Source organism: Anopheles moucheti, chromosome 2, assembly GCF_943734755.1.
Source record: "Anopheles moucheti chromosome 2, idAnoMoucSN_F20_07, whole genome shotgun sequence".
Taxonomy (NCBI): domain Eukaryota; kingdom Metazoa; phylum Arthropoda; class Insecta; order Diptera; family Culicidae; genus Anopheles; species Anopheles moucheti.
The window spans coordinates 82,564,768-82,587,237 of record NC_069140.1 but is presented as its reverse complement, the minus strand read 5'-3'; the positions used below and the strand labels follow the sequence as shown (position 1 = coordinate 82,587,237).

The 22,470-nt window shown below is 46.0% G+C and overlaps 2 protein-coding genes across 3 annotated transcripts; both read right to left on the bottom strand.

Annotated features, from left to right (window-relative positions):
* Positions 1 to 221: 221 nt before the first annotated feature.
* LOC128297070 (differentially expressed in FDCP 6-like) lies at positions 222 to 14,891 on the bottom strand. 2 transcript variants are annotated; one of them, XM_053032633.1, is made up of 5 exons: positions 14,875 to 14,891; positions 2,907 to 3,572; positions 2,124 to 2,312; positions 795 to 2,051; positions 222 to 729 (listed from the first exon to the last, which is right to left on the bottom strand). In XM_053032633.1, exons 2-5 carry the CDS (start codon positions 3,003 to 3,005, stop codon positions 607 to 609), a joined length of 1,668 nt encoding a protein of 555 aa, XP_052888593.1. In that variant the 5' UTR covers positions 3,006 to 3,572; positions 14,875 to 14,891; the 3' UTR covers positions 222 to 606. The 2 variants fall into 2 exon arrangements, with proteins under 2 accessions (XP_052888593.1, XP_052888592.1); XM_053032632.1 differs by lacking the exon at positions 14,875 to 14,891 and adding an exon at positions 14,553 to 14,670.
* Positions 14,892 to 16,917: 2,026 nt separating this feature from the next.
* On the bottom strand, positions 16,918 to 21,502 carry LOC128309467 (E3 ubiquitin-protein ligase RNF25). The gene is made up of 4 exons (XM_053045868.1): positions 21,314 to 21,502; positions 21,111 to 21,179; positions 20,213 to 20,912; positions 16,918 to 19,760 (listed from the first exon to the last, which is right to left on the bottom strand). Exons 1-4 carry the CDS (start codon positions 21,319 to 21,321, stop codon positions 19,296 to 19,298), a joined length of 1,242 nt encoding a protein of 413 aa, XP_052901828.1. The 5' UTR covers positions 21,322 to 21,502; the 3' UTR covers positions 16,918 to 19,295.
* Between the last annotated feature and the right edge of the window lie 968 nt (positions 21,503 to 22,470).

The window sequence follows — 22,470 nt, the reverse complement described above, 5'->3', positions numbered from 1 at the left end:
CTTTGTCTAAACATCATCTTAGACTCCTGAGAGGATTAGAAAATCCTGAGTCGACTCCAAAGATCCGACTTTATAGATTACGAAGTTTTCTAGATTCCTCCAGAATTGTTTCAGAATTGCTCCAGACTGCGTCGACTTCTTCAGACCACTACACCGAACACCGAGCATCTACTCGAACATCGATTTAACATCAAGACGTCTATTCGTCTAACATCTAGACGTCGAGATCTGTCCATTTTTCTTGGAGTTCATAGTTGTTTTGATGATGATCCAGAGATCCGAGTTGATATTCGGAGTTGACATGATGCCGAGTTGTTTCTGAGGCTATACTAAAGCTGTTCGTTCTCGAATCAAGCTAACTCCTACTGTACAACCATAGGGTACGATAAAGAGCCTTATAGTTAAATGTTTATTAAATAAAAAATCCTTATATAATAGTGGGTGTGGAATGGTGATTAGTGCTTACTAAAGAAGGTAGGACCGTAACAGAAAAATATGTATATGCACTCATACACAAAAATGAAGCGTGTTGTTATTAAGTTATGTCGCACCCGAACCGTCTCTTTGTGTTGTTCCGGATCCATAGCGAATGACTTGGTTGTTGTTCTAGCTAAACCGATGGGACGATCTGGTACCGGCTACGAGCACCGGTCGATCGGCCGCGACGAACGATTGCGTACGGCGGATCATAAACTCACCGGCGCTGGTCCGATAGGTGGGAGACATGGCCTGAAAGATAACGAAGCATACAATGTCCACCTCATCTTCACGAACGCTCCGCGAATAGTACCAACCTGCAGTTTTGCCTCCACAATGCCTTTATTATCTTCCGACAGCTGTATCTTCTGACGGGCCAGCTTCAGTTCGCGGTCCAACCTTTTGCGTTCCTCTTCCAGCTGCCTCAACATGCCCTCCGCCTCGAAAAGCTTTTGTTCGTTCTCCTGCTGCCGATGCTCGAACTCCATCCGCTTCTGGCGCTCCTGCTCCAACAAACTCTTCTGCTCCGCCTGCAGCTGTTCCAGCTCTTCGCGCTTTTCCCACTCCTCGGCCAACACGCGCGCCTGCAGCGCACGCACAATCTCCTCGTCCCGCTTGGCCTGTATCTCGTCCTCCAGCATCTTCTCCAGGCACAGCTTCACATCCTCCAGCTCGGCCACGCGCCGTGAATCTTCCCGCGCGACGGCCTCATACTGGCGCGCCTGTGATTCGGCCGCCAGCCGGGCCTGCTTTTCGCGCTCCAACTGCACGTGCGTTTCCTCTAGCCGGCGCAGATGCTGGCTGCGTAGCTGTTCCTCCTCCCGCCGGCGCCTCTGCTCCGCTTCCCGCTGCTGCTTCCGTCTGTTGACCGTATCGCGCTGGAAACCCTCGCGCCCCGTCGAGTACGTTATGGCCAGCTGCAGTGCTGCAATCCACTGCAGCCGGGTCTTGTGGTCGGGCGTCCCCAACTCATACGTCCGATCGCCCGACACCAGCGTGAAGCGTTGCACCTTCTCCTGCTTGCCCGAGCTCGGATTGCCCGCCGGTTTTACCATAAACCGGGAGTCTAGCACGATCGTGCCGCACACTTCCCGATCGGCCGGATGCTTGTAGTAGGACAGCTCGCACGGCTGCAGCACGAAGAAGTACTCGCGGAACGTGGGCAGCACGTAACCGCGCCGGAACAGGTAACCCTTCTTGATGACGTCCTCGATCAGCGTCTGATACATGTCGCCGATCGCTTCACAGATCGACTCGCGGTAATCGTTCACCTTATCGTAATTCTTGAAGCGTAACATCTCCAGCAGCTCGCCGAACTCCAGCGACTGGTCGGACGTGCGCAGGTAGTCGTACTTGCCGTCACCGTCGTAGTTCAGCCCGAGCGCATTCAGCAGATGCTTGATGATGATCAGCGCCTCCAGCGGGTGAATCTTGACCGCGTACCGGTTCGGCTCGGTTGCATCGGTCGAAAGGTCGGCCACGAGACAGAATATGCGGAACAGCTTGTAGACGGCATCCTCCGTGTAGTACTGATCGTTTGCAGGAAAATTCATCCGACACACCAACCAACACACCTACAACCGGAGTAAAGTGAAACAGTTAGGTTCGTCGTGATCGCCATCTTGCTTTTTTTTTTCGCTAATTACCTCATCGATTTTGGTTTCGTAGTTGCGCAATGCTGCCAGGGGCAGCTCGTTCGACACACCGGCAAACACTTCCTGCGCCAGGTAGTACCGGTAGTGTTCGAAGTTCAGTGTTGCCGTCGAACGGAAGTGATCCAGTCCACGCTCCACACCGTACAGATCCAGCAGCGTTGCAATGTTTGCCGTTAGCACCTGCGACAGAAACAAAAAAAAATGGAGAACCAGGAAATGGAGTTAACAAAGAGAAGACGATCGTCACACTACTCTAGTGATTGGGTGCTAAAAATAGTTTAAACGTTAAATGGCTGCTAAATAAAATGGTTGTTAATAGGGAAAAATAGGAAGCAATCGGGCGCGTTTCTCAGACGCTGCTTTTATTAGCGGTTAATTTTTATTGCTTCCTCGTGGGCCCATTTTACAACGTCTAAACTCCACGGCTCTAACTGTTTCGGGGCAAATCATTTTTTCTATTTTACAGTTCGATGAGCACTTTATACGTACAGGCAGTCACCGAGATACACTAAATCGAATTTCCTAAATCGAAGTAAGTCGATTGGTGCAACTGTGTTTATACTTTAAAGTCAAAGAGTCGACATCCTTCTCTGCGCCTTATTTATGCAGATTACATCAAAATAAGTTAAAAACAAATCTTGGGGACTGCCTGTACATCCTAAACATTTTTAATACACCAACAAAAAACCAGTGGAGGTCGTATCTACTCTTCCAAACCACAGAGGGTGAAGGGATCTAGGGATCCAGTTCGGTGCGGCAAATTCTGATACTCACCTTCAACTTCGATTTGCTCACAAATCCATCACGATTCTGCTGCAAAGCATTGAACGCATGGCATATGCTGTTGGTAACGTTCTTCAGCAGTGTCGCCATATTGATCCTGTTTCCAGCCCGTTAGGTTCCCGTTCGTTTGATTGTTAAGCACTTTGTTCAGTACACGATACACCGATTGCGGCGCCTTTTTTCCTAATTTTCGTCTATTAGAACCCAAACTGTTCGCCCACTGATTTAGGGGTGTAAAAAACGTTCTTCTTCGGTCTTCGGACCGTACCACGCTACTACTAGGGCTGACAGCTTATTCGCACTCGTCCACGCACCAGCACACTGTCCGACGAACGCATCCCGAAAACTGAAGCCGCTTGGAACCAACCAGCCTACCCAGGGGAGGCGTAAGCCACCTCTCACACTGTTTTCATACGTGTGTTCGCGCACTTCTGTTCTGTTCCCTTGTTGTTGTGGTGATCGTTATTGTTTTATTTGGTTTCTTCTGCGGTGGGGGCCCACAAGTTTGCACAGTCCGCACCGATGGGGTAGAGTCGGCAGAAATCGGCAGTCACAACACAGTCACCAGTGTGCTCTTGCTGTTTTCTTCTGCTGGTGAGGTTTGTTTTGTTTTTTCTCTTGACGGCGGTACAGGTTCCCTTCAAAAAACACTCGTGGCTGTGGGGCGAAAAGGAGAAATATGTGTGAAGAAATTTGCAATGATTAACGCAACTAAATGCATCTCCCACAATTGGCACGTGGAGGCGCGCGCTTTATCCCACCCATTATCCTATAGATGCACGCTGGGTATCTTTTTACATTGCGCCACACACCAGATAAACAAAATACCCATCAGCAGCATGGTGTAGTGCCTTTTCCAACCGATGAGAATGATGTCACAGTGGGGCACACCAAGGCCGCACATACGTATAGTACTGGGCTAGACATCTCGCACCAACAACAATGGTGTGTTGTGAGCGCGTGCACGTGGTACACATGAATAGCAAACGATGATGTTAGGGGTTGCAGATTTATGCACATGATGGATACGTTGTATGACAGGTGATAACTGCAATGTGCAATTCTGACTGCATACCGAATTGTAGCTGGCCGGTACGCGATCGAACAAAGGCGCTGGGATGGGTGATTGGCGTGATGGCGTTTGGGTTTTATTGGAACCAATGAAGTTAACTCACAAGTGAATTCTTCGTACGGAGATTAACCAAGCACTGATGACTTGACAAAGAATAGAAGCTTGAGAGTTGTTGGGAGAAGATATCGCAAGCTCAAGAATCACTCTTCTTCTTTATCGCATTGCAACTTCAGAGATCTTGGAATGCTATTTCTGCGTGGAATTTCTGAAATCGCAGTCAATGTTATCGGAGTTGGTATAGTATAAGCCTTAAATTTCGATATAATATTGGGCTACTAATAGCCTCTTTTCTTCGGGCGGCCTGGTGGCACGATGGACCAAACCTCCGACACTGACTATCCAACTCTAGTAAGCCAGAAATGGCAAGCATGACTTAGTAGGTCGTTACGACAACAAGAAGAGAAAGAGATAGAGCTTCTATTGAGAGAATCTACTTGATGTTTGAGGTTCTACTGTGATCGGAGCTTGATTCTTCAATTCTTAAACTAAACAAAACCATACCAAACGATGAAGCAGTGGACGGAGAACCTCCTATTACTATTATTAAAGAGTTAAAGTCCGATCACTAGACATCCTTCTTCAACATTCGAAGTTTGTAGGTAAAATGATCATAATTCTAGTGAGCATGTATTGACGGAGCCCTCTTCTAAAAATTTCTTAAATAAAGATCCCTCCTTAACTAATGACACATAAGATATTATTTATCACGTAGTTAAACAGCTTGATCCAGATGAAATTTAATAGACAATTGTCGGTGTAATAGACCAAACGCTTAGATACGAGAAGGTGCTAAAGAGGAGATAATAAGACCCTAACAACAATTCAGATCGTAAAGTCCTGTTAAGCCTAATCTTCAAAGAGGAGTAAAAAGAGATGTTGCTCCATATAACATTGGACCAAATTCTATTTTTTGTAGATGTACTTGGTTTCACGAATTGGAATCACTCTTCAAGGACAAGGACTTCCAACAAAGCTTTCGATTCGGTAATCCCTTAAACCCACAATCACAACCACAGACTGTTCTACGAGACCATGTATCGCAATAAATCATTCAAAAGTTTTAATATTCTAACCGATAGTACACTAATAAGGCAACAACTGAACAGTGTAATTAATCTTACAGTCCAACATCACCTATTTCCCGTACACTTTTCGTACGCTTTAGCCGACATTTTCATTAATCTTCAAACTTCAGATTACGATGAATCACGTTTTGCCTCCCCCCCCCCCACGTACAGAGATGGTAACGATCGCGTTCTTCGAATCGCCGGACAGTATCGATCGCCTTTCTCTCCTTTTCCAGCCTCGCGAGCTCAAATCAACCCGATTTCGATGTTTGATTTTTGCGCGCTGATTAGGTTGTCCCTCCGTCCATCCCATATTAGGGATGGTCCAACCAACCAAACACCGGGGGTCTGGTTTGATTCGAAAACGTGTACGAGCGTAACGCGTCTTAATTGCTAAACACCATTTCGCACACAACCGGTGGCAGCGGTAGTCGCCGACACTGTTTTCGCTTTCCCGATCCGTAGGCCCAACATTGCCCCAACATCCCACGCATTTACGCGCGCAGCGACGACAATCGGCCATCGGCACACAACTTGCTACGCGGGCGAATGATTATAAAACACGCTCTGCCTCAACGCACCGACCACGGCGGCGTACCCCGTTTTTTGGTGGTGGGATTGCGCAAATCCCAGCCGTATCGAAGTGATCTTGTGGCGGATTGTGTGGCGGAGCTGTCACAGCTGCCTTGTGCCTCGTGGAGCAATTTGGACAGAACGGCTTTTCCGTGCCAGGGACGAAAGCTCTGATCCAGATTCGAAGAGATTCGCAAGCGCAAAGAAGGCAAAGTCCCACAAAACGGCCACATTCACATCGGAAAGAAATGGTGATCACCGGAATAATAATGTTAATGGTGTCCCGAAAGTCGACAATGCCGCGAACATAGCAATTCATTTATTTGAGTGCTTTTTTGTCGCCATGGCGGCCGAAAGAGCGGCCCGGATCGTCGTCTTTGTGATGCGCGGCCATGTAAATCCCGAAGAAAGTACAGGCCGCCATCCGCGGATCTCACGCGGTGCGTGGGGGTTTGACCGTTTTTAATATTAATTATCGATCGAACCGGCAATCAATCGTTTAACCGGTCATTTCCAATTGTGGACATTGTCCCCAATTTGTTGTGTCGCCGAAGCACACACCTTGACTTCGGCTGTTCGGACAAAGCAAGATGATGGGGGCCAGGTGGCAGTTCGAGGGCACAAATAGAGCATCTAGAAGCATCCGTCTAGAATTTATTCGTCCACTACCCAAAAATAGACGTGAGATTGCAATTTGCATGCGAAATCACTGATTAAAGTTTGCAAAGTGGCCACCGATGGCGAAGATCATTAAGAATGACGTTTGGTATAATGGAATAATTGAACGTTGGTCAATTAAAACAAATGATCACTTCCATATCCGGATGCAAACAAGACAAGGCGATGGAAGCATGTCCATTTCCGATGCTCTAATCTTAATGACTCCAGGCCAGGGGTCGGCAAAGTGTGTGGTTGATCACCGACATCACCCTGTGTCATATTTGTCTAGAATTTAAAAACTAAATTTCTTTGCTCAACTTTTCCCAAGTAATTAATTCTTGGCCGGTCTGAAAGCTTACTAAAATTGCTTCATCGTGAAGACCAGAATTCATATTATGTTGTTCTACGCACACATCGAAACCAGATATTCTTAATGTAACATATACTATGATACCATGTGAGAGTGTTCGAGGATGCCAGAGTTTCATCAATGATTTCAAAAACTGACTGAAAAGCAACGTTTTTTCTCACATTCCGCAGGTATTTTAAGTGTTTTGAGCCACAGCAACATCAAATCGTGTGGAAAATTATATTATTGTCGTGTGTCAAAATATTGTGAACAAAATAGGTAATAGGAAACAACTCCAGCTATGAAATTGTCATGAGTTTATGACAATTTTTATGTAAAGGTTAATTGATACATACTTAAAGTATGAAATTGTTTAAACTTTAGCTTGATTACTACACAAATTACGTTAGTTTGACAGCTGAGCCTTGCTCGTTGTTCTATGAGCGCGTAGAGCAGGTCCAGTTTTGATCATAGAACGTTTCTTACGTTACGTTTTATTATTATAAAAACATCTTTTGGTAAAATTAGACTCCAATAATTGACAAAAATGTAGAAATTGCGGAGAAAATGTTGCGCGTAAAGAAGTATTCGACCCCTGAATACTAAATTTAAACGATATTATAAAGGCACGGCTTCTAGCACGCATTATTCGCGTGATGCGGGAAATTATTGTACTTCATACGTAGAAAAACTCGTTCGTATTATATCTGGCCCTAATCGTGAAAGGTTTGACAACCCCTGCACACTAGAGTGTGGCAGATGCTTGATGCGCCATTTTGTCAAGATATCGGCCAATTTAAGTTTCGTTTTCAATGCTCCAATCAATGTTTTACCACTAACAACAGCATTTGTGACTGATCTGAATGAAGTTGCCACTTTTTTATTAACAGACAGCTCTTAAAGATTCTCGTCCAACGATCATCAGCCATCATCATAAACTCGGGCCATCCAAATAGGTAGCGGGATGGGTTTGAGAGCACACTCCGTTAATCCTGAAGACCTTGGAGACGGCAAAAAAACAAGCAAAAACCCGCAATCTAGAACACCGATAAAATACAATAAAAATGCACTTGTCACTCGTGACTAATAAAACACCGCAACAGACATTGGAGCGATCCACCGATCAGTGGCAAGACACCGGTCCGGATCCAAGACCCGTTCGATCCATATATGGACATTTCTTTATCAAAACTTCAAACCCGCGGTCTTTGCAAACACGACACATCACTCTCGCGTTCTCGCGTAAACACGACAACCTCCGGTCGATTCGCGCGTTGTGGCGCACACGGGGAGAAGAAGACGAGCAATCAAGCAGTAAATGTGGTCCCCTCTCTCCCTTCGGCAGCACATCAAACCGTTTGCCAACATCATAAACTTAATCCTCAACTCCACCGCACCACCGCTCGCTAATCGACATCGGTCGGTAGAGATTAATAGAAGTTCACATATTCTAATGAGCTCTCCTCTTTGCTCGATCGTCGTACAACTTCCTGGTCCGGACCAACTACGCGACGCCACAAAAACGGTGCGCACAATTATAAAAACCGATCCAGATTTGAGCGCAGATCCGATAAGTGTGTGCTCCTGCCTATGGTTGGTGCCGCTAGGAAAAACACTCCTTTTGCACAGCCCGATACCATCGCGCACACCGGGGTCCGGGACCGGTTCTAATACCTCAAACCGTCGACAGCAGTAATAGAAAAAAAAGGTGTGTCGTAGGCGTTCGCACCGTGCCGGGCCCTGTCGGTTTCGTTCACTGCCAACGTTGGACACGTCCATGGCAATGACCGATGCGATGCGACCGGCCGGGGCCGAGGAAACTCCTTCACCACGGAAGAGAGTGCCCAAAAAAGGTCACCTTATTCTAGGGCTTCGGCAGCACCGAAAAGGGCACAGAGCTCGAGATGGTAGGGTGTTGTTTGCGGCCAGATCGTACGCCGACGCCACCTCCCAATGTAAACAAACGATCTTCCGTGCTTCTTACCCCGCGGGGGAGGGGGTGGCTGGAGTTCAAGCACTTGGGTCTGCTTGACCTTGACCGACGGTTTGCCAGAGAGCGCCACCGCACATCATCTTGTGACGGTGTGCAGCCGTGTGGGGGTTGCTTTTTATGCCCAAATATGCTCACTTGCCACACTTGCTCACAACCCGTGTGTGTTGTTCCGTGTTTACGACACGGGGGTGTACGATCATTATGAATTCCACCAACTCTTCCCAGCAGAACCATCGGGCCCTACACCGGCGATCAAGCCAGCGCGCTCAGTGTCAAGTTTCAAGCTGACGGGTCCTCCCGCGACTGGTTAAGGTGAGGTGGCGACGGGTGGATATAAATTGCTCGATCACGATGTGTCGTGGTCAACATAAACTCAACCGCGACAACGGGTTGGCGCCATTTTACGACTCGCACATGGCCAGGAAGGCGCCCTCACACCGCGATGTAGTTGGGGGTTTTCCTCTACGATGCCGGGGTCGGTTCGGGGACAATGCACAATAGGGCCACCCGGCACGGGTCCGTGCCTGGAGAGGTTAGAGTACAGTGTGCCTTGATCTTCGCATTGCGACGTAAACGATACGGCGGGTGCCGGACAGTTGATCCGACCCAGGTGCACAGAGTACTCTCGCTCTAAGCGGGCCACACGACATTGTGATGAGAGATATTCGTGAGGTCGTGCGCTTCTTCGCGTGGAGAGTACGAAACAAAGGAAAGAAATATAAGTCATCGCCTACGCGTGCAAGTGTACAATGCACCGCGCTGAAATATGAATGAAGTTATAATTGTACGCAATCGTGACTGGAAGGTGACGGGAGTACAAGGTCTAGATGCGGTACCGTTGTTGACCGCAATATGTTGTTTGCAATTTATTAGTTACCTTTAGCTTTTTTGTCAAAACCCCAAAACACTCCGAGACCCAAAGAACCAAAAGCGAGGAGATTTGACAACTTCACAGAGTTAATTTCATCTTTTTCGTCAAGACCTCAGAACACCCCGAGACCCAAAGAACCAAACGAGAAGATATTAGACAACTGCACAGAGTTAACTTCCACTTTTTAAGACCCCAGAACACCCCCAGACCACCCGTGACCTAAAGTACCAAAAGGGAAGAAATTAGACAACTTCATAGTTAATTTCAGTTTTTTTTTTTTCAAAACCCCAAAACACCCCGAGACCCAAAGAACTAAAAAAGAAAAGATAAGACAACTTCACAGAGTTAACTTAAGCTTTTTGTCAAGACCTCAAAACACCCCGAGACCCAAAGAACCAAAAGGGAAGAGATTAGACAACTACACGGAGTTTATTTCTGCTTTCTTTAAGACCCCAACACACCGCGAGTCCCAAAGAACTAAAAGAGAAGAGATTAGACAACTTCACAGAGTTAACTTCAGCTTTTTTGTCAAGACCCCAGCACACCCCAAGACCCAAAGAATCAAAAGAGAGGAGATTAGACAACTTTACAGAGTTAACTTCAGCTTTTTAAGACCCCAGAACACACCGAGACCTAAAGTACCAAAAGAGAAGAAATTAGACAACTTCATAGAGTTAATTTCAGCTTTTTTGTCAAGACCCCAGCACACCCCAAGACCCAAAGAATCAAAAGAGAGGAGATTAGACAACTTTACAGAGTTAACTTCAGCTTTTTAAGACCCCAGAACACACCGAGACCTAAAGTACCAAAAGAGAAGAAATTAGACAACTTCATAGAGTTAATTTCAGCTTTTTTGTCAAGACCCCAGCACACCCCAAGACCCAAAGAATCAAAAGAGAGGAGATTAGACAACTTTACAGGGTTAACTTCAGCTTTTTAAGACCCCAGAACACACCGAGACCTAAAGTACCAAAAGAGAAGAAATTAGACAACTTCATAGAGTTAACTTCAGCATTTTGTCAAGACCTCAAAACACCCCAAGATCCAAAGAACCAAAAGGGAAGAGTTTAGACAACTTCACATAGTTAACTTCAGGTTTTTGCCAAAACCCTAGAACACCCCAAGACCCAAAGAACCAAAAGAGAAGAGGTTGGACAAAACTTCACAGCTTGTTAGAAAAGATTTGACAATTTCACAAGCTTGGCACAAGCTTCCTGTATCGTTCGTTAATCAAAACAATTATAGCAATTTACGCGCTAGTGGTTCCTTATGCTTTATCGCCCCAGGAAGTGTTGACAACCGGCCGGACATTATCGCCGTCCACCGAGACACCTCGCGTCAATCAACCTTTGCCAAACACCTGATAATTGAATAATTATCTGACACCGCATGCACACGCACATCAGACACATATCAAATGGTTAGGCGTTACCGTACCCTACCCGGGAAGGGGGAACTTGGATATCTGCTGGTGATCAAAACATCTTAGCCTGCGATAACCTCCACGATTTGAAGTTCCGCAGGATCATAAACCATGTTCCAAATTAGGTAATCCATACCTGTTTGCAAGCGGTGCGCGGTGGTTATTGTTGTTGTGGTTTGAGGTTAATGGCGAGTGGTCTATTGCCCGACCGGTTTTGTACAAGAACCGCTCAAAACAAAGACTCCATCGCGTGAGGTGGCGATACCTCCCGTTTTGGATAGCCTCCAGCGGCAGTAAGAACTAGCGGGAGAACCCGATAGCCGGAAAGCATCGTAGTCGCAAACGGTGCTTCCAGGGTAATCACCGTTGGGACCAGTGGGACCCAAAGCTCACCGACAGACTGTAGGAAGTCTACAAATGATGCCGTTTTACTGATGGAATGGCACCCGAAAGACCTTCACCAAAAAAAAAAAACAAATCTCCGAGCATGATTCATACCCCCCTATTGGACAACCGGAGATGCTTAAAAGCCTAGAAGCAGTGTCTGCCGGTGTTGTTGTGACCCAAACGGCGCGGTGACATTCGGCTATGGGTTTGTGACAGGCGCAGGCGCCGGATTGCCCATAACATACACGACGCGCGATCAAAACACGCGTCGCGGACCGAGCGCACTTTTGGAGGTCGATCGTACCATATCCAGCGCCCAAAGATAGCGTCACCACCTTGCCTTCCGTGGCGGGCCATTCTCTGCCGTGCGACGTTGCCAGTGTCACGGACGGTCACGGATCGGCATTTTCGTTCGATGAATGAACTCATTATTGAACCAGAAATTGAGACTTTTCTTCTAGAAGAATGTGCGCGGTGTCTTGGAATTTCTGCATTTCCGAACGCCACTCTACCTTAGGTGTACGCTAAAGGTAAGAATTGTAAGAACTTCAAGGTCGCACACAAAAGAGATCGCTTTATAGATGCTAAATGTAGTGCAGTGAAGCTTTCCACCGGTTTGATCTACATCTTCGATCACGTACATCTCTCTCAGCGGAGCAAGTGATCCCGAGGGTCTCTGCAAAAGTTAATCAACACCCGTACCAAATCCGTCCCCACCTGATCACTATCATCTCAGCTCCGCTCTGTTTAACGATCTGTTTGCAGAAGCAAAGCGCTCGATCAAGGTGAAAATAAGACACTGCACAATGCGTCACAGGTAATGGTCAGCCGCGAACACAAAGGGTACGCCGTTAATTGACAACCGTAAGGATGCTTCACTATAATCATTTAATCACCGTCATCACCGAGCATAATGTTCCCGATTCCCCGTCCGGGGGGGAAAGGAATGCAGCTTTTAATTTACGCACCGGACAAACAAACAAACAAATCGAAATGGCATCTGGGAAAAAGGGTTGAAAGAATGTCCAATCTAATTGAGCGGCTGCTCTCAAGAAACGATTAAAGCTCATGTCTACTATTGTTGTTGACACTGCGTAAGGTCACCCGATCAAGGTTAGCCGTCGAGATGTGGTTGATCCTTGCAAGATATTTAAGTCACAAGTGATCGGGCCGTGTTCGACAGCCAGAACCGCGTTTGGAGGCTCCTTCAAGCTTCTCATTTTATGCAGCGTGGGGACATTCTTGACAATAAATCGCACCTGTCAACACTGGCGGGGCAGAGTTTGAGTGCAGTCCGAATCCCCGCAGAGTGACATTCCGCCTCAGTGACAGACGAAAAAAAAACACCAAAAACCAACTCTGCCTGGGTGTACATTCGATCAGGCCACCGTCTGGCGGTGGTGCAATAAATCAATTTACAGGTCGAATGTCGAATGCAGCTGGGAGCACACGGTGTGTTTCCGGTTTGCCTTGTCACTCTGCAGGTTTTTGCAAACGTAAGCATAAACGGTTTTTGATCAATCCGGTGGCGTTTTAGTGGTGGACTTTCATTCGAGCTCTGGTGCTGAGGATGCCTGAGATGGGGACATCAAAATGCGCAAATGGTTGATTCTGATCAAGCTTCAAGACTCTCGAAATCTTCCAACTTCTGTTCTGTCCTGTCTCCACCAAGACCTCCAACGAGCGAATTGATGTCGTCGGACGGCCGCAGTGCACAAAATTCCAACTGTCATCGTCCTCTCAGGCGTCGAGAAATAATCTTGCGTGAAGTTTCGCTTCTCATACTTCGTTTTTTTTCTTGTTTCGCTTTCAATTTCATTGCTTGGACATCCAACAAACGTTGGCGGAATACATTGTGTCTGCGTGTGTGTCTAGACAGGCCAGGACACGCACCAACACCTCACATTCGACCACGTCTGCCAACCAAGGCGCCAAATAACATGCGCACGCAATATGCAAAAGCCTCACACAGGCACAAATTTGCGACTCGCTGTGAAAACACCCAGGTGGTGACCCAGGTGGGGAAGGAACGAAGGAGTGGTGTGCGAAGTGAAAATCCCACATCCTTGAATCAACCGTCCACACACGGTTTCATTGCCCTTTTGCCGCGCACACCACAAGATGGCGAACGCGAGATGATCGGTGGCGGTGGCGGTGTAAGATGAACCGAGCCATGAACCGTGCCCGAATGGCCTTCCGGTGCCATTCGGGCAAAAGAATGTGATCCCCCCCTCACCTCCTTCACGAATGACGAAGATGACAGACGGGCTTGTGGAACGGAGAACACTCCCGGGCCGAACACGATCGGGAGAATGGGTTTGTAGCCGTTATCGCTTGTTGCATTCTTGCGAGCCAAGACAGATAAAAATGTCTACCACTGGAGGGCGAGTGCAAGCTCCATATCGCTTGATACTGAAGGGCGCGTGCAAACATTTCCCGGAATTTCATTTTATTTGCACTGCAGTGGTGACAAGGACAGGTCTTTGAAGGGAACAAATCGTGGATGATCAACCCCTCCCGCAATCAATTTGTTCTCTGTTGGAGCTGTTCTTGAAGCTGTCGAACTGTCCCTCTCCACTACGATTAGGCTCATTAATTAATCGATAAGAAACATTAAACTTATAAACAACAAATCAAACAATTTCGCGTGGGTAAATGAGCACCAATAAGATAAACTTTTCGGTTACTAACAAACTATCAACCAGAAAACGTTCGCATTAAGTTTCGATAGGCGACGGAGAACTTCTAATGGCAAGACACACACAAAACATAGCGCCGACTTATCTTAATGCATTGCATTCGGCATGAATCGCAACGGCAAATTTGCATACTGCAAACGGGCCTTGTCGCTGGTGTGTAGGTTGACGAGCACCCCGAACATGGATAGGCCACCTATTAGTCAAATAATAATTATGAAGTTGCCCAGAACCTAGTGCGCCCCCCGGTGGTTGACTCATCGTTTCGGTGACTAAAATTCGCACGATAATGCAATCACTCGCGTGCAGCACGTACTGATTATTGGTCGGAATGATTTTCTTTTTTTTCCTAAGAATTCCCTGACTTTACACTAAAAGAGGAGACCACTCGGATGTCGATCGATCGCAGCACAATCTCACACATCGGACCGCTTGGTTCTGTCCGGCGCACGCCCTGTCACACGTCTTAATTGATAAGATAAAAACCTTCTTCCGCAAAACGGCTTCGGAACGCACACCAACACCTGCGCCAATCTGTGTCACGGAAATGTGTCGTATTTTCCTTTAACTTAAAATCACCACAACATGACACAATATTTTACATCGCATTTGTTTTTGCTTCCTCCTCCTTGCGTACGCCAACAACTCATCAATATATGTTTTGCAGCAAACAAACAAAAAAACCCCACTAAAACGACCAGCGAAAGCGCGACCAGCTCAGCACAATTCCATCCAATGCACCCAATGCGAGTGGTCAAAGCGTAACACAAACAACACCCCGCAAAACCCAAAACCACGACACACTCACTCATTCGCACAACCGGCAATCTCTCCGTTGCGAACCGTTCAAAACCGCGCTCAGATTCAAACTGAACGTCGCGTGCGTTCTCTTCCGACGGCGACGATGTCGCACGGAAACAAAAACACGATTCGCCCCCTTTCCTACAACCCCACTCCGCCCGCAATAACGCACTTGCCGGGCCGAGCGGAATGAATCATGATCCACGACGCGCCGATCGGTTCGGGCAAGTGGTTTTGTAGCGGTTGTCGTTCGTCGCACCGATCGATCGGCTTCTTCGGACGCATGGAATGGATGCGTCATGCGTCCGCGATCGTTACACCTATACCGGGTAATCCTTGACTCGCACACACACACGCACAATCCATTTGTGCCCCGGTTGTAGGGCTTTTAGATAACGCGACCCCGCGGCTACCGTCGCTAGGAAGCGGAAAAAGGGAAATAACACCAAAACCATACCTCAATCATGATGCGCTACCACCAGTTGGACCCTTAAAAGGGTGTTTCCTTTCTGCCTGTTTCCCCTTCGGTGGCCGGGCCGATCACCCGAATAAAGCCGGTACGACCGTTTCGCCTTCTACAGAAAGAAAATGAGAGAAAAGCCATTACAAACAGGTTCTTCCCCTGTTCCCCGGCACCAGCCATATGCTTACCTGTTTTGGAATGGTCGGGCACGTGGGTAAATGCTGATGTTGCAAAACTGCCATGCCGCTGAGGTTGATCGTGAAATCGGTTGCATCCGGTGCGTTTTGCTTGATGGTTTACACGTATTGCATCTAATTTTAAAGCCCTAACTTTCACTGCTCGATTGAAGTGATCTAGAGGATCGATGGGATCGAGAGAATCTAGACGACCTAGAGGATCTCGAGGAGCTGGAAGATTTAGAAGCATCTAGACGACATAGAAGCGCTAAATGGCTAGCACGTATTACATTTAAATTTTTTTATTAAAAGAACGGCCTGGCCGTATCGACTTATTTTACCACGTAGCCGGATAGTCAGTCCTTGCTACGGGGGATTGGTGCGGATGGGATTTGGTCCGGTCCGTTCGTGTGAAGACCGGCTCCGCTACCATCAACCATTACATTTAAATTTAAAGCATTAACTTTCACTGCTAAACGTTGAAGTGATCTAGAGGATCGAGACAATCTAGACAATCAGAAGGATATAGAGGAACTAGAGGATCTACATCTAGACGACGTAAGGGATCTACATCTACAGAATGCAGAAAATCTAGAGGATCTAGATGATCTAGGTTACTTAGAGAACGTAGAGGATCTAGATGATCTAGATTACCTAGAGAACGAATAGGATTTAGATGATCTAGATTATCTAGAGAACTAAGACGATCTAGAGGATAAGGACGACCTAGAGGATCTAAAGGATCTAAAGTGTCTAGAAGATTTAGACTATGCAAAGTATCTAGAGGAACTAAACCTATAGAACCTAGTGTGTTTACAGGACCTTGAGGACCAAGAGGGCCTAGAAGATCTATACGAAATCAAAGATTTAAAAAAACCTAATTCTACACGTCCCAGCGAACCAAGAAGTTCTAGAGGAACTGGAGGAGCTAGATTATTTAATAAAACCTAGAAGACCTAATGAATCTACAGGACCTAGTGGATCTTCAGGATCTAGAGGATCTAGAGGGCCTAGAATATCTAGAGGATGATTTAAATTCCTCTAGAGGATCTTAGAGGATCTCTAGAGGATTTAAAAGACCAAAGAATCTACAGGTCCCAGAGGACCTAGAAGACCTAGAGAATCTGAAGGAACTAGAAGATTAAAAAAAACTTTGAGAATCTAAAAGTCCCAGAGGACCTGGAAGATCTATAGGACCTAGAGGATCTGAAAGATCTAGAACATCTAGAGAATTTAGAAGTTCTGGAGGACTGTACGCACTAATTTAAGAATCTCTTCTTTGAGTCACGCATTCCCTGCCGTACACGCGAGGAAAGAGATCGTTTAACTCTCTGCGTTCTTTCATGTGACATTAAAAGAAAAGAAAGAAAATAACAAACGAACGATTTTGTTTTCTGTTCCATTAGTCTGGGCAAAACGGTTTTGCCTTCTGATTTGTGGTAATTTGAGATAACATACATATCATATAGGGTTCGACCATTAAAGGGAGCAGAAACACTGACATTCTTTCCCACCTTCCCGATCCCGCCCACACCCTTCCATTCACACACGTGCAAGAATTACAAATGACTTAGAATACGAGTTTTTTTTCGATCGTGATCGGGAGACTGTTGGGCGAGGGGAGACATCATTTTAAAAGGGGTGCACATTTAAATGTTAATCGTCGCAGGGATGATTTAGTTCAAAAGAGAGCTTTTTGTTATGTGGCCGCTTTCGTTCGTCTATGTGCTTTGACGGTAGATTATTACAGAGTTATGATTAAATTCACATTTACATCATCACATACCGCGTACCGCGCAATGGAATATCCTGCTGCCGTAACCTCCCGCAACCTTGCAAACGCTTGTCACCTTACATGGGGCGCTGATAAGATTATGTGTTTCACTAACTTGCGTTGTTTAGTTTTATGTGTTGCTTTTGCGAACTGTTTTTTCCTTGCTATTTGATTGATAAACTATTGCGTTCGAATTTTATCTCCGGCATTGTGTTTTGTGTCTGTCTGTTACAAAGTGCTATCATATTTTTTATCGAAAGGTGCTGCCTATTTTTAATATGCTGGGTCTCCTGCTATGCTTCCAATCGCTTCATTCAAGCCCATTTCATTGCTATAGTGGTGTGCGATTAGATTTTCGATTTTAACTGAATTTTTATCTCCCTCTCTCTCTCTCTCTCTCTCTCTCTCTCTCTCTCTCTCTCTCTCTCTCTCTCTCTCTCTCTCTCTATGTCGCAAATGTAACGTTTGTCTATCTCGTTTGGCACGCATGATACGCGTTCGTTTCTTCATAAGAAATTATCGATTACCACACAAACAAAATAAATAGTTGACAGCACAAAATATATTTAGAGTAACTGGTGCTGCACTCAACCCCGAGAGCTATACGGGATTTTCGAGTTCTGATGGTAAAGTTGTAACCATTACTGGAAACTGTTTTAAATCGTCTAAATCGAACATTTAAAAGTAAAAGTGGAATTTTCCAATCTTTCTCGCGCTCGAGACCTTTAAATAAGCATAATATTCCTTTTTAATAATTGTTAAATAAAGTAACGATTATATCCATTTGTCTATTGCTCTACCCTTCCGAACACGGACCATGCCCCTGAACTATTTGGAGGGTAGGAGTGTTAAATTAGTGTTGTGTCTTTTTTTTAAATTATTGTTAACGCTACCGAGCAGTGTGGGGAGAAATCCTTGGTATCGGGGTAAGAGGAGCCCATCTAGACGCACCACTCCCCATATCACTACTCCACATTTCCCTGCCTATTTGTACGTTCGAAACTAATTGTATCTTATCTAGTGTAACAAAAAACGACAAATCTTTGCAGAAAAAAAAGCTTCCATCCCGAACACTGATACGGTGTTAAATAAAATATAGATCTCGTTACACCATTGCCCATCGATATCTCCCTCGCTCCGTACAAAACTTAGTGTTAATGTAGAACGGTAATCTTTACAGGTAAATCTACTAAATTGGCGCCATTTGGCCACCAAAAACAGCCCACGTTTGAAGAAGCAATAATAATTAACATAAATGAACGTAACCACACGACAGCAAAATGAACATTCCTTCGATGGTAACGTTCAGCGCTCGCGTAGAAAAGAGACATTATGCTTAAATACCATGAACGATCACAAACCGATCGCAGATGCAAGTGCTCCTGTATGGCTGTATCGAGCACAGTTAGATAAGTTCGTAATAAAAACATCCAAACTACTGTGTAGTAAAAGCCGAACTTACCACAACACATCCCCTTTCCGTGCGCACCAAATAGCGCGCGACGGGATTGCGCCGGATCCAGCGTCCGAACGCAAGTCTTTTCAATAGCACCACGTCTTACCGTGGCATCGGTTTGTTTCAGTCGTTGCACAAAGGCAGTGTGCAACAGTATTCGGTAACATTCAGGATGCCTTCGCTCCATACAGTGGATCATCGGCCTACCTACGGAGACGCAACAGTGATCGAAAATTCTACGGCTGTCCGCAATTATGCGGACGGTATTACGAATATGCATACGGTCGATTATTTTGGTACGAATAAGAATATTTACGAGACTGTGGAGAATCTGCATACGTGTCCAGTGGATTAAATGTTATATTAGTAGCATCGGTCTGATGGTGCGACTATCATACGGCCCAAGGTGCAGATGACTGCCGGTCGGCAGAATATGCTGGGTACGATGAGCCCACGACCAGCAGAACTCGTCTGGCCCGGTGTACAGCCGATCCAACGCATCCCGCCGGACCCAATTACAATGCATCGCTTGGGGATCACTTTCCTGGGGCAACAATTGTCACCTGGCGTTGGATGCGCAGGGAGTGCCTAAATTTTTGGCCGCTCCACCGGCCGCTGTGGAAGTACCAGCACCGCTCGCACCACCACCACCGCGTCCCTGATGCTGGTGGTGGTGATGGTGATGGTGGTTGTGATGGTGCCGCTGGTGCCGGTTATGATGGTGATTGTTGTGGCGCCGATTCCGGTACCCACCACCGCCACGGTGATGATCGTTCTGTCCCGAACAGCACGGATCGGTACATCCGTCCGGATCGTCATTTGCTTCACCGTTCGCAACTGCGGTGGCAGCCGGCGCATTGCTACGTTGTTGCCGGGTGGCATTATTATTATTTGCCGCTTTTGAGCTTGAAGATCCTTTGGCCTGTTGTGCGTTTGTGGCATGCTTTTTGTTTGCTGGTGTTTTGACCTCTGGCAGCATAGTGTTGGGACCGTTTGACGGGGTATCATTTGTGCCTTTAGCAATCTGAAAGAGAAACAATATAATGTAAGCATTAAAAATGGAATACATTTTGTTTGCAACATTTGTTGGGAAACATGCTTGTATCTTTTGCACAATAAGCTTATTACAATAAAGCAACAAAGCCCTATTCGAGTGCCTTACATCAACTGTCCTAAATCTAAGTAAAGATACCTCAACACATAAGTTTGGTTCGGCTTTCATGATATTGACAATCAACTGCCTCTTCTTTTTGGCCACGAAGTTAGTGGATCACATTACAATATATGTAGCAATACACACTGGATTTTACAAAATAACTAACAACATTGTTAACTATGCACAAAAGCATAACCACAGTTAGATGTAAGGTTAGCTGGTAGGGAATTTGTATGAACAATTGCTAAAGTAAAACCACTTTTTTAACAAATTCGTACGTTATTATGAATAACTTAAATAAATAAACCTTCCTTTCTTACCTCGCCATTAGGGGATTCGGTTTCGATCGCAATAACGTTGCCCTCTTCCGCTTCCAAATCGATAATTCCACCCCGACGTTTCTGCTCCATAAACAGCCGGTTCATTCTTGCCTGGAGCGATTTTAGCTCATCGGTCACCTTAAATTTCGGTGCATTTTCACGCTCGGCCGGTGGGCGGCAACGCATCAACGGTTCAACCTCGACATCATCTATTGATTCGCGGCACACCGGACACTGTGCCTGGAATGGTTTCGCTTCCTTGCGCTTCCAGATGGGTAGCTTTTCGATTTCTTCCTCATAGTTGCGCTTCGAAGCGTTGATGTGACACGCCAAACAGTGGCTGTGCAAATAGTGATAACACACGGTTTTGGTAAACTCATCACCGTCGAGAAACCCGTACAGACAGATCACACACTGCCCGGACGGTAGATTGCTTTCCGTCAGCTGTTCCCGTATTATGTCTATGAGATCAAACACGACCGGTTGGCCGATCGATTCAGTCAACTTTTGCTGCACGGCACGCTCGATCTGCCCGATAATGTTATCATCCAGGCCACGTGGATTTCGTAACTTTACGTTCGGGCGCACATCCGGATAGCCAACGGCCGGTAACACTTGCAGCGTGATGCACACGTACTGTGATTCCAGCTCTTCGCCCACCGTCGGAAATACGGTCGTTTCAATCAGCTCCGGAAATCCGCTTCAAAACGCCAAATCAGTACCGAAAAAGAAGATAACACGTAACAATGAGCTCGATAAGAATAGTCATATTGTGCAATATTTTAGTAACAACAAACACCCTCTCACGGACCACCACCACCACCACCACATCATAAGGACGCGGTTCGCAAATCAATAGTAATTCTAGGGGGCATGGTATGTCCCAGTTGCATCTTACCTTGCATTCTTCGTGATATGAACGTCGTCCATCAGAATCGCTTCCAACGATTCAACTTCATCCAGCAGACTGTTAAGAACCAAAGGGGAAAATCATTTAGAACAGATAAACTAGAAAAGGACATCGAACCCGGTGTGGAGGAAAATGTATTCCTTCGTCCGTTCGATGGCCCGAAAAGAAATCACACATCGATCGATACTTACGCGTCCATCCCTGTGGAGCCAAGGGAGCTAAATATTGCGACACACCACAAGCGGAAAAGATACACAAAACCGTAGTCTTTTGAGGAAATTCTCAACACCAATGAATGGGACCGATTTTTCGCAACAATCACACGAAATAAACACACTTTTCTACGGATAAATACAGCGCACGGTATTGAAAATATCCAATCCAGCCTTGTGTGTGCCCGTCTAGCATGCACTAGCAACGCAGGCTGCACAAATGCAACCGTTTGACAGCTCGATGACAGTAGTGAGCAAACGCGCAGTTTGGACGTTTGCAGCTCTCCCGGAGGGTCGTTTGAAATTAGATCAGCTGTTGAGTCGGTTATTTTTATGTAAAAATTTAAAGTTGTGTTACTGCAACCACAGAAACTTTACGCACATTTCGACTTTCTGCTTTATTTGTTTTCAGTTTCCCTTCTTTTGTACATCCATGTAAGCAAAATCTGTGCCAAACGAAACAACGAAACCATCGACCCATTCTCATTGAACTCCACGCTGCTCCGTTTTCGTAAAGATACACAGTACCGCGCTACTGAAATGGAGCACATCCACCCGAAATGGGACTTTGTGAGGAACGTTTTTCATGTTACATTTCTTCTCTCTTTATTTTATCATCTTTTAACTTCATTTCACATCTACCGAACCCTTACTTCAACGCATTTTCATCTGCAACATTTCTAGGATTGGGTGGGGGCTCATGTGAGATATGATATCTACGCAACGCCATCCATGTCAAACTGATTTTGCTCAAAATATTAAGTTCAACTAAATCCGAAAATTGACTTTGGCAATTGGGCAGGATTTCGCTTCCGGTTTATCACGAAAATCTTCTTTTACCTATTCGAAATTCAACCCACGCAAATCGAGAACACGCTCGCTCCCCAGGGACGAACACAGACATCAGATAAGTTTGAGGAGGATATGGGGTAAATATACAGCGATATACGGAACAAAAACACAATGATAATGAAAATGTTGGGACGAGAAAATGGAGATGATTTCTTTCACTGATCGTACCCAGTGTGTGTGTGTGTGTGTGCTCACCACGCCACGTGCTTTTACTAGAGCCTTCGAACCTAGGATCTAAGCTAAGAGCGGACAACGGACAATCCTTCAGCACTACCGAATCCTAA